This window comes from Pelobates fuscus, chromosome 10, assembly GCF_036172605.1.
Source record: "Pelobates fuscus isolate aPelFus1 chromosome 10, aPelFus1.pri, whole genome shotgun sequence".
In the NCBI taxonomy this organism is placed as follows: Eukaryota; Metazoa; Chordata; class Amphibia; order Anura; family Pelobatidae; genus Pelobates; species Pelobates fuscus.
This window is the reverse complement of record NC_086326.1, coordinates 86,410,165-86,427,450: the sequence shown is the minus strand read 5'-3', so window position 1 is coordinate 86,427,450 and position 17,286 is coordinate 86,410,165. Positions and strand designations below refer to the sequence as shown.

General features: G+C 40.4%; 1 protein-coding gene across 1 annotated transcript in view; it reads right to left on the bottom strand.

Annotated features, from left to right (window-relative positions):
* The window catches only part of PPA1 (inorganic pyrophosphatase 1), a 75,382-nt gene that overhangs the window by 26,372 nt on the left and 31,724 nt on the right, over window positions 1-17,286 (bottom strand). The window contains exon 4 of the mRNA XM_063434941.1: window positions 15,453-15,572. Within this exon, the coding sequence (XP_063291011.1) occupies window positions 15,453-15,572 (120 nt within the window). The remainder of the gene's footprint in view (window positions 1-15,452; window positions 15,573-17,286) is intronic.

The following is a 17,286-nucleotide window of genomic DNA, read 5'->3' as shown; positions in this document are numbered from 1 at the left end:
ATAAGCACAGATTTAACGACACACCCACTGGTGCAATTACCCAATGACAGACAAAGAAAGCAGGGCAGTCCAAGATCTGACTGCTTAAAAGTACACTATAGGCAGTCAGACTTCTTCATCTCATGTGCCTCTCATTTTAACCCTGCTATGTAAACATTGCCATTTAGAAGTAATAGCAATATTAACATTGCAACATTTAAAGGTCATAAGAGGTGCCAGTGTATCATTTTGGTAGATACCAACCACTACATACCGGGAATAAACTTACAAGAATTTCCGTTTTGGAGATGCTCTGACCCAGTCGCTCGGCCATCACTATTTGGCCCTTGCCCACTAATCCTGTTTTCAACAGGCGACATTCAAGAACTGACTGTTCACTTGCTGCCCAATATATCCCACCACAATGATAGGTGCCATTGTAACAATATAATCAATGTTATTCACTTCACCAGTCAGTGGATATTTTACACATCATTTTCAGAATGGGGTTTAATGCTTAAAATAAATTAAAAAACAAACATGTAAAACAGTTAAACCTGTAAATTGTATAAATATGAGGTGAGTAAAATTACCACACATCCGTCCAGATATCTTCAGAATGTTATGGGAGACTAATTCTTGAAGCCCGTGCTCACACTTGACCTTGCACTTCACTTACCACCTAGGTTTTCAAAATACGACATGAACTTCTGTCCAGAGACTGTGGACACAGCCCTCCTATGCCGCATACTAGCAGAATGCTTTCTGTGCCGAATTTTATATATAATGCAACTCTTTGAGCCTAATGTAGATATGGCAGTATGCCAGTCATCAACTATTAGACCATACAATTCATTTTTTGGCCACTGAAGTCCTGGGGAATCAGGAACCTTTGGTCCAGTACTGGCAAAAATAAAATAAAATAAAAATCTACATCTGATCTATCAGAAGTTTCAAATTATCCTGGCACTAGAGATTGGTATAGCATTCAGTTTATCTTCAAACATCTGTCAAAATAAACTCAGATCGAAGAAAGCCTCAGCTGCTAGCCAATCTATATAATTATCCCTCCTAGCATGCAAAAGTGATTCAGTAGCACAGCACTTAATATATTTATGGATTTGGGGCCTCTCAGAAGTGCTTAATCAGTTTATGACATTTGCCCAGAGCCAACAGATCAGATAGGAAATTAGATACCCTCTCTCTGCACACAGGATGTAATTTATAAAGTAATCTGTCCCCTAACCAGTAGAACAACACTGATAATTAAGTTATTTCTAGATATTGTTGAACTTCAAAATGCAATTATTCTAAGTTAGTTTTTGGCTGTATATATGCTGGCTGAGGATCATAGCTGAATAATCTAAAGCTACCTAACCATTCTTTACAGCAGAAGTGTCTAAACCTGGACCATGCTAGACTACAATTAGCATAATGTTCAGTCATCTGTTAATTAGAGTAGGAGTGGTCCTCAGCTGCTACCATGATGCTTTGCTAACCTTGAGAGGGCAAAGCATGATGGCTTTGGTATTTCTATAAGAGCTTAGAATCACCTTTTTGGCTACCCCTGGATTAGACCTTCACATACATTTAAAAAGGGTATTGATTAATGAAAAATGGATAACACATATGACGCTTACAATTCTGCACATACTACAGTGTAGAGCAGGGGTTCCCAATTAGTTTTACCCATGGAACACTTTGACATAGTGTATCAACCCCGTGGAACCCCCTCCAAACAAATTTGCACCATAGTGCAGATAGTAAACAGATAGAAGTACTGTACTTAGGAGTAGGTGTGCTTTTGTGTGTACAGTTTGTGTTTGCATATAATTTTAGTGTTCTGATACAGGGGTGTGTTTGTATGTAATGTTTGCATCCTGGGGGAAAGCATGGCTAGAAGGTTGGAGGAGATTGTAAACTAGTAGTGGGGGGTGAGGGTCGTAGCAATCTAGAAAACGGAGCTAGGATAGAAAGGATATGGGCTTTAGCTCGGTATAAGAGGGGTGGAGATTGGGGGAGGGGCAAGCTCAGAACAGAGGAGGTATGTAATATTGATAAAAATTCACAAAAAGTACAAATGACTCCTGATAATATTAAATGTATACTTACTAATGCTAGGAGCCTATATAACAAAATGGAGGAACTATAGGCAATAGCATACACTAAACAATATGATATAATAGACATAACAGAAACATGATGGGATGAGACACATGACTGGGCAGTTAAACTAAATGGGTACCCCTTATTTAGAAAGGATAGGGGAAAAAAGGAAGGGTGGTGGGGTATGTATGTATGTATGTCAACCATGAGTTAAAGTCAAACCTTAGGCATGTGGGTGTGACGAGGAAAATGTGGAAGCTTTGGGGTAGATATCTGCTTGGGGCAAACAAAGGGAAATCAATTATTGGTTGGGATAGGTTATAAACCACCTTATATGAATTAGGAAGAACAGTTGTTAGAGCAAATTGGAAAAGCTGCAACTCTGGGTAACACGTTAATTATTGGAAATTTTAATTACCCGGACATAAATTGGGATAGAGGGACCAGTACTTCAGCAAGGGGAATCGTTTTTTTTAATGTGTTAAATGACACCTTTATGTCACAACTGGTACAAGCATTAATTAGAAAGGAAGCTTGTCTGGATCTCGTTATAACAAACAATGTTGATCTTTTGACCAACATTCTAGTAGGGGAGCATTTGGGAAATAGTGATCACAATATGGTAACTTTTTTAAATAAACTAAAAAAAGCAAAAGCATGTGGGGTACACTAAAACGTATAATTTAAAAAAAAGAAGCCAATTTCAATAAGATTAGGGCAACTCTACAACATTTCGACTAGCATAAACTCCTTAGTGAAAAAAAAACACTGAGGCTAAATGGAAACTCTTTAAACAAAAAATAGAAAGGTACATTTCTCAGTATGTACCATTGGGTGATAAATAAAAAAGAAACAAATTGAAACCAATGTGGCTTAGTAGAGAATTAAAACCAGAGATAAAAAAAGGAAAAAGGGCATTTAAAAATCAGACAAATCAGAGGAATCCTATAGAAGATATAAGGAAACCAATAATGCTTGCAAAAAGGCAATTAAAGTGGCTAAACTAAAATAATTAGAAATTGATAGCCAAAGAATGCAAAACCAATCCCAACATTTTTTTCAAGTACATAAATTCTAAAATACCATAAATAAAAGTGTAGGTACACTGGAAACAGAGATCGGTCTGTTGGTTAATGACCCGGAAAAGGCAAAAATGTTAAATAACTTTTTCTTCAGTATATATTAATGAGGATCCTATTGCAATATATATGCAAATGATTGCTGCAAAAAACTTGCAGGTAACTTGTGATTGGATGACTCGAGACAAGGTGCTACAGCAGTTTAAGAACATTAATGTAAATAAAGCTCCGGGGCCTGACTGTATTCACCCACGAGTACTTAAGGAGCTAAGTGGGGAAATATGTGAACCTCTGTATTTAATCTTTCAAGATTCTTTTGTTTCAGGTATTGTCCCGGAGGATTGGAGGAAGGTAGATGTCATTCCCATATTTAAAAGGGTTCAAAATCATTGCCTGGAAATTATAGACCTGTGAGCTTAACTTCTGTGACTGGGAAAATATTTGAAGGGCTATTAAGGAATAATACTCAGGAATTAATTGGGAAGAACTTTGTTATTCGTGTCACGGCACTCCTTAGTTGATTTGCCCTCGTGCAGTACTCATACTCACCACTGTTTCTGTTTGGCACTGTTCCTGATTTATTTTCATTAAGCACTTCACCTGGTCCTTGTTTAGCACCTATTTAGTTTGGGTTCTCCCCTCACTCCTGGCCAGATCATTGCCTTTTGTTTCCCTGCATACTGTAACTTGGTCCTGTGTCTCCTGGTCTTCATCCAGTGTCCTCCTGATCCTGCGTTATTGTGACCCCTTGGTCCTTCGTTGCTGTGTCCTCCGATCCGGTGTTCTGGTTCCGTGGTCCGGCTTTACTACCAGTGATCCTGTCCCTGCAGACTTGTTCATTGATTCTCCTTTTGATCTTGATGTCACTATATTAGTCTTGTGCCTCTGGACCTGTGCCCTACCTGATACTCGTGGTAACTGCACAATCCTACCCCTTATACCAAAGGACGGTTACAGTATTTGTTGCCTGCACGATTAGTGCTTATTTTGATTTACTGTATATATTTTGTGGCCTTGTCTGTGTGTGTATATATTGTTTTGCATTCTCCTTTGGCTCCCTGTAAATATATATATCCCTTTATTTATCCTATTCATTTGTGTCTTGGCATTTATTTATCTGCTGTATTGGTTCCCACATTTAAAGTGACAGTGCTGTTCCAGGGCAGCACCCCTTAATGTCATTACAATTAGCAATAATCAGCAGGGTTTTATGAACCATAGGTCATGTCAAACTAACCTAATTGCATTCTACGAAGAAGTAGGTAGAAGTATAGATCAGGGTGTTGCAGTGGATGTGATCTACTTGGATTTTGCCAAGGCATTTGAAACGGTTCCTCATAACAGGTTAGTCTTCAAACTAAAATAAATTGGTCTAGATGAATATTCTTGTTCTTGGGTAGAACATTGGATTACGGATAGAGTACAACGAGTGCTCATTAATGGCAAATTTTCAAGTTGGACAAAAGTGGTAAGTGGTGTCCCTCAGGGTTCTGTTTTGGGACCGCTTCTATTTAACATATTTATAAAATGATCTTCCAATACGCATTGAAAGTCATGTTTCAGTGTTTGCAGATGAGCAGAGTGGCCTTTTATTCTGGCCTGCCTAAGGCACACCTGTGCAATAATCATGCTGTCTAATCAGCATCTTTATTTGCCACACCTGTGATGTGGATGGATTATCTCAGCAAAAGAGAAACGCCCACTAACACAGATTTATGAACAACATTTGAGAGAAATAGGCCTTTTGTGTACATAGAAAGTCTTAGATCTTTGAGTTCAGCTCACCAAAAAAAAAAAAAAAAAAGTACAAACCTATATCTATTCATAGGACACAAGGTCACGCACTTAGGCTGGAAGATAGGAGATTTATTCTAAGGCAAGGGAATTTTTTTTTTTACAGTAAGAACTATAAGGATATGGAATTCTCTGCCTGAAGAGGTGGTTATATCAGAGTCCATACAGATGTTTAAACAGAAATTTGATAAATACTTCCAAAACACAACATACAGGGATATAATTTCTAATTAGTGGGGTAATTTCTGCTTGATCCAAGGAGACATCTGACTGCTATTTTGGGGTCAAAATTCCTCGTTTGTTGCAAAATTGGAAGCACTTCAGACTGGGTTTTTTTGCCTTCTTTTGGATCAACAGCAATAATATGTGAGGAAGGCTGAACTTGGACGCAATTCTTTTTTCAGTTATGTAACATTTGCGTGCAGTGGTGTGTTTCGATGTAGTGTTGGCTTTTAACCCCTTAAGGAAACGTGACATGTCATGATTCCCTTTTATTCCAGAAGTTTGGTCCTTAAGGGGTTTGTGTGTAGTATTGGGGTTTGAGTAAAGGGTGTGTTTGTAATTAAATTTGGCATTTGAATTCAGGGGTGTTTTTACATATAATGTTTGTAGAGGTGAGTTTGCAGTGATGTATGCACATATACTGCCACGTACGTACATACATACACATATACAAAGACACACATATAAACACTGAACACATTCATATACACACATTCATATACACAAAGATACACACCTTGACACATGTACAGAACTTGACACACACACACACACACACACACACACACACACACACACTCAGATACAGACAGTGACACATACACTAATCTCGACACACTGACACACACAGTGGCACATACAAACACATGGATACACACATACTGACATATACAAACACACACACAGTGACAGAGATACACATACAAACATTGACACACAAACACACTGATAAACACATACACACAGATACACAATGGCATATACAAACTGATACACACACCCTAACATACACACACACATATCTTGACACACACTGACAAACACACACACACTGGCACATACATCAGAGCCACCCTCCTGTGAGCTTCCCTTGTGCGTCCAGGAGGGTGGCTTGCTTGTGGTGTTGGCTGAGGCTGATGGGAGTGAGCATGCAGCAGCTCACTTCACTCCAGCCTCTCCTCTGCCATCCTTGCTGTTGCCTGTCCAGACGGCACTCTCTAGCCGCCTCCTTCTCCCTCCTGCGCGGCAGCAACTCTGAAGTGGGAGGAATTAACAGGGGCCCGGTCGTGCTCTTAATGGGCCTGCGGCACCTGACCAGGCCCTGTTAAGCAAAAAATTGCAGTGGCCATTTTGGTTGGCGATATTAGGGCAGAAGCCTATTTTTGTTCTCGCAGAATCCCAGGGTTCCGCGGAACACTATTTGTAAAATGCTGTTGTAGAGGATAGTAGTAAAATGACAATAATACTGACCTGACTGCAAATGCCATTTTGAAAGGTTTTTTGTAAAGCAATGCAAGCTTACCTACCATTGGTGCTAGAATTTTAAAGATGTTAAAAATATATATATATTTAACATGTAAAAAAAAAAAAAAAGTTTGTTTGCAGGGACTTTGTAGATACGAACGCTGAAAATCAGATGGTCAAATATCTATTTCTACGGTCTCATCACCTACATCAATGCCCTTGTCCAACAAAGCATGCACAGTGCTCCCACAGGAACTACAGAACACTATAAACTTCATGGTATAATAATCTGGTATTTGTTAGGGAACACAAGCACTGATTATGCCTCGGGTTTTGACATCAACACATACGGGTACACGTGCCTGAGTGAATCTCAACGGAACCAAATTCATAAGTGGCTTGCAAATCATTCAACTGTGTTACTGGAGAGAAATAACATGAGCAGGAAAGAGCTGATGGATTAAAGGGAGACTGTCACATCCTGGCATTTTAGACATTATGTTTACTCATTCCCTGTATTTAAGCAAAATGTGTTTGTTGGATCAGAAAAATAAAAGTAAAAGTAGAATTCTGCCCTTCTGTTTTAAGCTCTATCCTGAAACTGGGTAAATAAAATAATAGCAGCCTGTCGATCATTATTACAAGCTCTGCCTCTTTAATCATTGAACGTAGCATGTGGTGATGAAAAAAAAATATGGGAGAGAGGGATCACAGTATTTGGTTTAAAAATGTGGCAGTTACCATGGAAACAGCAGTCACATTCCATAGTCAACTCAAATTTTACATTTTTGCACCACATCTTAGAAATTTACACCTTGATAAGTTTCCCCCATATGCTTTCTCCTCCAATGAAATGTGTGCCATGGCTATGCTCTGAGTGAACAAAATTTTGATGTAAATATAAACTATAGTAACCAGAACAACTACAGCTTAATGTAGTTGTTCCGGTGTCTATAGCTGGTCCATGCAGGCTTTTCAAATTAAAGGCAGTGCTTACATTGCTTCCTAGGAACACCTCCAGTGGCAGTCACTCAGAGGCCAGTAGGGATCGACCGATTATCAGTTTTACCGATATAATCGTCCGATATTCGGTATTTTCGGCAATATCGGTATCGGCCAATAGGGATACCGATATTGCCGATAATACCTCCCAGGACCGCCAGGCTCATTACAAGCCCGGCGGTCCTGGGGGGGGCGGGCAGCAAGCGTTTACTCACCTCCCAGCAGCTCCTCCAGCTCCCCAGTGTAAATCTCGCGAGACCCGCGGCCAGCTCTGACGGCCGCGGGTCTCGCGAGATTTACACTGGGGAGCTGGAGGAGCTGCTGGGAGGTGAGTAAAAACGCTTGCTGCCCACCCCACTTCCCTCCCCTCCCCTCCCCTCCCCCAGCTAAGCCAATGCCACTGGACCACCAGGGATTAACATATCCCCCCTCCCTGGCAAGGCAACAAGCAGGGAGGGGGGACAACAAAAAATAAATAATAATCATAATTAAATATATAAAAAAAAAATGCATGCAGCTTGAAGTGGAATTGTCACAGTCTGGGGACTTTGCATAATTTGGCTTGGCAAAGGAAAATTTACTTACATGAATGTGTCCCTCACGGGAGCCATCATTCTCTTCATCAACGCTGTAAACCTGCCAGCTGAGCTGCATCACGTTTGTCCCCTCCTGAACTGGCAGCTCCCATGCGGTGTGATGCTAGAGGAAGTAGCTTAAAAGGCAATTTCCTGCTCTCTCCTTCAAGGAGCTGGTAGTGGTGCCAGGCAGGTTCCTGACCACCTACATCAGACACTGCAGATTATGCGCTCATTAATGACTGCAGGTGATCCCCTAACATCAGGAACCACCTGCAATATCAGGAAACACTCAGCACCTTTGTTGGTGCAGTTTCCTCCTCCCATACCTGCGGCTGTGCAGAGGAGCAGCCCACTGGGAAATTTCCCAGTATCCTGGTGGGCAATGTCCTTCAATGTGTCTGAAGGACAAGGCGTGCCAGACATCGGACGACTTCCCATTAAAGATCCAGGAGGCAGGGCTAACGTTTTAAATCTTTACTGAAAAATATTTTGTAAAAAAAATGCAAAAATATAGAATAATGAAAATATATAGTAGAAAGTGATCTGCGTGCATTAAGAAAATGTAAATGTACACACAGAATAGTGACAAGAATACTACATTGTTGTTGAAACACAAATTAGAGAATGAAGCCTAGCAAACATAATACTAGGACAAGCAAATACTACCAAACGAACATAAAACAGTACTTGGGTTGAAGAAAACATGCACGATTAGTTTAAATACAGGGATGATCTACTTTTCATTCCAAGGCCTGTATGAAAGAAGTGAAGGCCTTACTTCTTATCTGCAGGCTTGCTTACAGAAAATGCATCACATTGACCACCAGTAATGCAGTAATGGATGCTGATTTAAAGCAACAGCCATCACCACACTAAGTACACACATCTACACATAAGGTTATCAGAACAGGCGCTGTGATGGAAGTGAAATTGTGCACAATGTATCTGAGCTAGGCCTGTGCTTCCTGCTGATAACTTAATGCATGTGGATATCAGGACATTACAGCTAACCTTGGAGTCTGCACCTGCCGTACACTAGTTCAGTTATGTCAAAGAACCATACTGTAATTACTGAATGACAGACCTAGTGATTATACAGATCATGGGAAACCTAGCTTGGTTTGCTGGTATGCAACAGACGACAGATGCGGTGTATCAAATAAATGGACGTAGGGGACCGCTTTGTAGTTGCCTGCAGCATTTTCTCTTGTGTCGTAAAAAAAAGTGGAGGGGCCATTTGTGACTGAGTGGCTCAAGTATCCAGTCTGTTATTAATACTTTTAGACAAAAAGGCAAAATTACACAACTGCCATCTGTAAAGTAAAAATTTAACTCCCTCCCTCCTCTTTTTTTTCTGATTTCCTCTCTTAACCTCTGCTCCTTCCTCCATTCTGCTGAGAAGATGGCAGATGACACAATTATCCCAAGTAGGTCTGGGCCCTGCTTCTAGTTTAATAGCGGCGAAAATACAGATCCCCATCTGTCATTCAACTCCCATGATGCTACACCAGCAGCAGACCTACCATTTGGCCATCATTGCAGGGTTGCATTTGTGAGTGTTTGTGCGTTTGAATGTAAGCATGTTTTTTATTTTTATTTTTTTAATAGGAGTATGTGTGTGTATGTAGGGGTGTACTGTATATGTACTGTTACCATTGGATTGCAGTGATGCACCTTGAAACATATACATATTATTAATGCTACAGGCCTAAACATCTGAGAAACACTCTCTCATCCCATACAGGGTATCAAGGCACCTAAAGTATTGTTAGCCTTCGTGCAAGAGACTCAGTTTCTGAGGAGTGGCCCAGTGCCACTTTTTTTTTTGCTGGAATCATATAGCAATTTTCTAGACCTGCACAATTTTAAAGTTTGAAAGGGACTCAGCACGGGACTACTACAAACATATACACCCGTAACTTCAAAACAATTCACTTTATGTTCATCGAGGGTGTCTTGATAAGGGAATGTACTGTTTTACCCGGTAGATATTCCACCGCACATAGACACACCCACGGAAATCTGAACTGGTCAACTGGGTTCAGAAATGCACGATAGTTAGATGCTGGAAGGTTCTGCACGCCATGGACAGGTACTATACTTTCTATTTACTCATATTACGACAGCCAGATTGAGCCAATATCCTAATCAGACCCTACACAGGTCTAAGCAATGTAAATTAAGCACTCTTAAGCAATCCTGCTGATTGCATGCTCCGAAAAAAAAAAAAAATCAGAAAATGTCTCCAAATAATCACTTGGGGAGCACACCAAACAGGGATTAGAGACAAACCAATTTCCCTCACAGCAGCTTGGAAAAAGAGCCAGGCAGAGGCATTAGCTGCTACATATAGAGACATCTGAAACCTCTACAAGATCGCCTTGGATGGTGTTTTTTTTTTTACCCTGCAATCCTTTTAACAGCTGGGATGAAATTACTTATTTTATGAACAGGGTAACAAATGCGGAAGACTGTTGGCTTTCATTCTTGGGACAGGAAAATACTAGTTCTACATCCCTATTGTTTCAGATGACCAGGGCATACATCAACACATGCCTACATACATTGCCGGCAAATGTCATAAATTCTACCGTGAGCTTTACTATCTCCAGTTGGGTAGGAGGATTCGGATGCTTGTGATCCTCATACCTGCATTCTGGGGACAAGCCAGGAGATGGAAGAAATTCATTGGCTTTCTTTGGACATCAGACAGAAATATGTGAAAATATGGCCCATGGCTGGATTATTTTGACTCCCCTCAATGACCATAATCCAGCAATGTTAGTGTTTGTATGTCAGGTTGGGATATGACTGGGACAATGTGGAATTCTGTTCTAGGATAGGGACCTCTCTTCCTGACTGCCCTCCAATAGGGACCGATTTTACTATCAGTTTGCTATCACTTTGTCCTCTTTTTTTATTTTCCTTTTATTAAGGACTTGTACAGCCTGTGACCTTATTGTATAACATTTATGTTCTACGTGTAATGTCATACCTAGTGCTCATTTGAACTCACTAATAGATGCCATTTCGGTGTACGAGTGCTTGATTATTTTTGCAATGGAAAGTCTATTCCAAATAATTAATAAATATATATACACTCACACACAAACTTTAATAATCCATCAGGTCAACTTTTGACATAACATTTGTGTGCTGTAGATGATCACAGTGTTTGTTTGTTCTTTCTTTATAATGGTAGTCTTTCATGAGAGTTTAGCACTATAAACGGCATAGGACACACAAGTAATGTTAGGATAAAGCCTAAGTCATCTCACTAAATACAGTCTACAAGAACTGCCATGGCACGAAAATGGGTTTAAAAAGGTTTCATGATTATACGCCTGCTTTCAGGAATTCTCTGGCACTTGTTTCATTGAAACTATCAATTACAGGACATTCAAAGTAACCAACCAAGAATAACTACAGATATAAAAAGAAACAAAAGAGACATCAATTTAAAGAAGTGGTTTCCAAACCAGTCCTCATCACCCAGCAAAGGACCAAGTTATGTCAGTAACTCCACAAGGCCATCTTTAATATTGATTGGACCCAGGGCAAGCATTTGCTTGTGTCCTCTGAAACCTCATCCTCTCCCAATCCCTGGGATGCAATAACACCCTCCACCCTAACCCAGTGGCAGAATTAATGTAGAGAGGACCCTGATGCAAGACATTTTTTGGGCCTGGCCTTTAGCATAATAGTGCGAAAGGACAGATCCCCATCTGTCATTCAACTCCCCTGATGCTATGCCAGCTGTGGATCTATCATTTGGCCATCCTTGCAGGGTTGCATTTGTGAGCAGTGTTTGTGCGTTTGAATGTAAGCATTTTTTTTTTATGTATGAGTACGAGTATGCATGTAGCGATGCATTTGTATGTACTGTTAGCACTGGATTGCAGTGGTGTACTTGTGTGCAATGTTTGGGTTTGAATGCAGGGGTGTATTTGTACATAGTGTTGGCTTTTAAATGCAGGAGTATGTTTGGATGTAGTTTTGGCTTTTAACTGCAGATGTACATTTAGGTGTAGCATTGGTGTTTGAGTGAAGGGGTGTGTTTGTATATAAATTTTGGAGTTTGAATTCACGGGAGTGTTTGTATGTTGTGTTGGATTCATGTGATGTATGCACATGCCTACTTGCACAGATATACATACACATTAACACACATATATAAACACAGTGACACATACACACACCTTGATACATCCACACACTGACACGCAGATACACAAACTGGCATTAGCACACACTCCGACACACTAACACACAGAGCTATACACCCTAGCACATCCACACACACAGATACACAAACCGAAACACAACAAGGGGACATAATAGTCTTCCAGCTGAAGTGGTAGAGGTTAACACAGTGAGGGAGGTTAACAGTGCGTAGGATAGGCATAAGGCTATCCTAGACTTAAGATAAGGCCAGGGGCTAATTAAAGTATATAGAAAATTGGGACAGACTAGATGGTTCTGATCTGCCGTCACATTCTATGTTTCTATGAGACATCAGCACATGCATATACACACCCCCACACAATCTGACATATATAGACACATGTAATAATTTTTACATTTGCAGCCACCCTCCCGTTAGCATACCTTTTGTGTAGGGATGCACCGAAATTTACGCCGAAAAAGGGCACCGAAATTAAAAAACTAAATTAAAAGGGGAAAAGAACACTAAAAAAAAGAGGGAGAGGAGAGGAACACTAGAAAGGGGAGAGAGGAACATTATGCAGGGGGACCCACTAAAAGAGAAGGGACAGAGGATGTTTTTCATATTAGATTAATTAAATACATTAAACATTCTAATATTAATAAAATGTTTAAGACAAAAACCTTTTTTAAATCATTTGGGGGAAAAGGTCATTTTCGGTTTTCGGCCAAGGCATTCTAAATTTTCGGTTCCGGTTTCGGCCCAGATTTTTCATTTCGGTGTATCCCCACTTTTGTGTCTAGGGGTGGCTTGCTTGGGGGCCTGGTGATGCAGGCTGAGACTGCTGCGAGTGTGCATGGGAGTATGCAGCAGCTTATTCCTGCCTCTCTTTGCCTCCATGCTGCTTGTGAACGCCCACGCCTCCCCCCTTTCCCATGTGGCGCTCTCTTATGGAGCTGGGTAAAATTGATGGTCTGTCACTTCCTACCAGGCTGCTGTTACTCGATGGGTATCACTGTACAGGGGCCCCAATTCAGTGATACCCAGCGAGTGGTCCTAAATGCATGGACCTCCACATTGTTGCAGGCAGCAGCCCCAATGTAGCAGCTGCTTTGTGCCCCCCAGGGCTCCTGCCCCTTTTCCCTAAATATGGTGTAACAGTTTTTGTTAACAAAACACAAAATAACAACATGCACAAAGCACCTTTCAGAGCCTATACGTGCACCATCATCAGAAGCCAAATCTGTCCTATTATCACTTCCTGTTTTTATTTGAAAAATAACCACATCTATAATATAGATGGATCAATTATGGATTGCAACATTTTCTAAGGGAGGGTATACCTCAGAATATGTATTTGTGGGAGTTACACCTACCAGAACCCCATTTACATAGTTAGGATATCTCTACTACCAGTGTTCAATTGGAAAGCTCCTTTGGCCTAGGGGGATAATATTCTCCATTGAAGGTTATCCAGTTTACAGTTCCACCCTGTATATATATCCTGACCCAAAACCAGCATCTACTGGCCCCTCACCAGAAACGTTCTCACTTAAAAAAAGGATAACCCTATTACCAAACTGGTAGTTTAATTACTCGTTGCTGCCATTGGTAAATATGTAATAGTCATGGATATACAAGTCCAATTGAAGATGTAAAATAGAAAAGACTATGTGATAACTTAATTCAGATCCAAACATTTATTACAAATTGTGCTACATGCGAAATCACCTCGTAAGTATATCACTTAAATAGCAAAGCTTTCTGTGTGGAAAATAAACTTAATAACAACATCAATAATTTTCATCCCTTCTAATATATCTTTCATATTATTTACTAGACACCGGCCGGCTATTTATAAAATGATCACCTATACCACAAATAAACCAGAGTTAAAAACTATCCATTCGAGAACATTAGAAGGAATAACAAGGTTATATTTCAAGACTTAGCCAAGTAGGTATCTCAATGATATATTCACTGGCATACTGCACACATATCTATTTACTTGTATAATGTCTACAATCCACTCCAACTGGACTATATATGTTGTACAAGAAAGGTCAAACTTCCTGGGTTTAAGGAAGATGCTATCTGTATGTTTTAATGAGTCAGATCATAAATGGATATACAAACACTTTAGCTAAATCCATACAAAGGCAGAATAGGGATTTGCCTTTAACAAACCTGCTAGCTTGTTCTCTCGTTTAGAGAAAGTTATCTATCAAGGATAGAGAAAGGGATGGTCCTGAATGTTGGTGTATTTTGAGGATTGAGTTATTACAGTAGGTTTGCCCCTTCTGATAGAGAAAACAATTGAAATTCATATTTTAATTGAGGTTTTACAATGGGTGTCAGTTTAATTTGTATATACTTTAGTTTATCTTTGGTTACAATATAGGTTTTAGCAAACTTGTTTTACTAGGTTGTAACACCTCTCACGCCTCGCTTCCTCTTTTGTGCCACCATACCATGGCTGTTATAAGCAAAAAACAGCCCAGTTCATTAAACTGTGGCCCCAGGAGAGAGCAAAACATGACTAAATGAACTTAAAGGATCACTATAGGGTCAGGAGCACAAACATGTATTCCTGACCCAATAGTACTAAACCCACCATTTAGCTGGCTTGCCGCCCCGCCTCCCCCCCTCCCCCACCTTATCCACCCTATAAAAGTATAAAACTCACCTTATTTCCTGCACCGCACGGGTCGGTCAGCGCTGGCTCCGCCCCCTTTGTGACATCATCAAAATGGCTGATTTTTAGACAATCCAATGCTTTCCCATTGAGAAAGCATTGGATAGGGTAAAATTAGCACAGGGGCGGGGTTAAATGCTGTTTTTGCCAATCAATTTGGCCATGCAGAGCGTAGGGACGCTGAACGCCAGGGCTGCTTTTTCGGCAGCACTGACCCAGAAAGCGCCTCCCTAGGGGAAATGTAAACACTGTCTTTTCTATGAAAAGGCAGTGTTTACATAAAAATGCCTGAAGGGAGCTATTATACTCACCAGAACAACTACATTAGTAGTTGTTCTGGTGACTATAGTGTCACTTTAATGCAAACCAGAGCAAAGTTGACTGATGGCCATGGTGGAATCTCTTATAATGTAATTTATTTATTTTTTAATAAATTACTGCCATTGTAAGGCACCCTCAGAAAAGTGAGTGACTTCAGGGTGCTCTAAGCACGATGCATTTTGTAGTAATGTGATGTGTGTATAAACCGACCCTTTAAGTAGATTACTAAAAAAAATAAAACATCCAGTTCAGAAGTATTTTAGTACCTGAGGAATTGCCCCATAATTCCAGATGTAGCCTTTGTGAGGAAAAACGTTAGCCACGTAACGTAGCTTGCCTTTCTTGACATCTTGCTTGATGGGATTCATTGGGTCTTTTGTGGCAATCTGCAAATACATACAAAGAGAAGAAGAAAAAACATAACACGTTTAAAAGACACTTCAGTGTACTGGAAGTTCTCCCTGGAGCTACAAGTGTAGTCAGTACAGGCACAGTCCATCCGCTTCTCTACACTCCCAATGTACCCATCTTCAGAAAGAGTGCTAAGAGGATAAGACATGGCAACCCCACTCTTCCAGTGCACTCACTAAGCAATGTGGAATATCTATTGCATGACACTTGGTATATTTAGATCCAGGCGCCGGGCGGGCACTTTTAAAATTAGTTTAACCTTGACCCATGGCTGCTATAGAGGGATTTGGAAGGAAAAGATCGGCTCCATTCTTTCTCTTGGTTGAAGGCAGGGATCTCAGAGGGGATAATGTGAAATACACAGATGGGGGAGACCACTGAGACCCCTAAAGAGGGAAGTGAAGTCATACTGGGTGGTTCTGGCGTTGTGTGTCCAGCTGAGGCATGACTTGGTCCAGCTGGATAGTGAGCTTACTGGGCAAGAAGAGGGGGCATTGCAATATGATACTGCCACTGCTGAGCTATAGAAGTTGTCAACATCAGACCATGAATCATCACCTCCCAGGGCTCTTTGCCTGACCACTACATATTGCCTTCAACATTTTAATATTATCTCAAACAACATCCTCCAAATCCCACTGTCTGAAAGTATAATTCACACACACACACACTATGGGAGCAGGCATAGTCAGTCACCCAAACTGAGACACCAAAGTTTGGTAGCGGCTTTTTTAAAAAGTGAGCGTATATAGTATGTAAATACGGACTTTTCAGAGAAAAGGCTGTGCTTACATTGCTGCCTAGTAACACATCTTGGGGCAGTCAGGCCACTAAAAGAGCATCCTAGGTTAGTCCTGCACGGATATTCAGCGTCTCCACATTCTGCATGGAGGCGATGAATGATCCTCAGAGATACACTGATTGGTGCAGCGCAGTATTTCGTTGTGTATGCACAAGAGACTCCCAATGCCTTCCTATGGAAAAGAACTGGGTTGGCGGAGATCGTCAAATTTGTGTTGGCAGGGCAGGCCATGGCACAAAAAAACGTTAGCTTTACTAAGGTTTAATGTTCCAAGGGGGGCCAGGGTCTACATGCCACATTTAGCATTACAGTGTCAGGAATACACGTTGGTATTCCTGACACTATAGTGGTCATTTAAATTAAAGAGGTGGATCAAACATTTGTAATTATGCATGCTTCTTACTACCATAGAAGGTTTTAAGAAAAATACTCCACTTTAACACATTTTGTATTACATATTTTATTGTGTATACAAAGTACTGATACAACATCTCACAAAATAAATAATAAAATGATAAAAAAAAAAAAACACACACACACACACCTCAGATCATACTTTACAAGACACTAAAACAAACAAAAGGAGCAGAGCCCAACCAGCATGTTCCTATAGGCAGCTAGCAGGGTGCGCTCTAAATATAATCGATCAAAAGGCAAATTCTAGAAGGGCTAAGAAATCGATCCTGCTTTTTTTAGTTTTACTTTGCAAGACTTTCATTACATGACACACCCTTTAAGTATTTCAAGTGATTAAATAAAGTGTCAAACTCTGAGTGACCTATGACAACCACACATAGAAATAATGTGTCAAATCTAAAGAAAAAAAACACAACAGTGTCAGACAGTAGAAATAGAAACAACACATGACATTTCTTTACCATTTACAT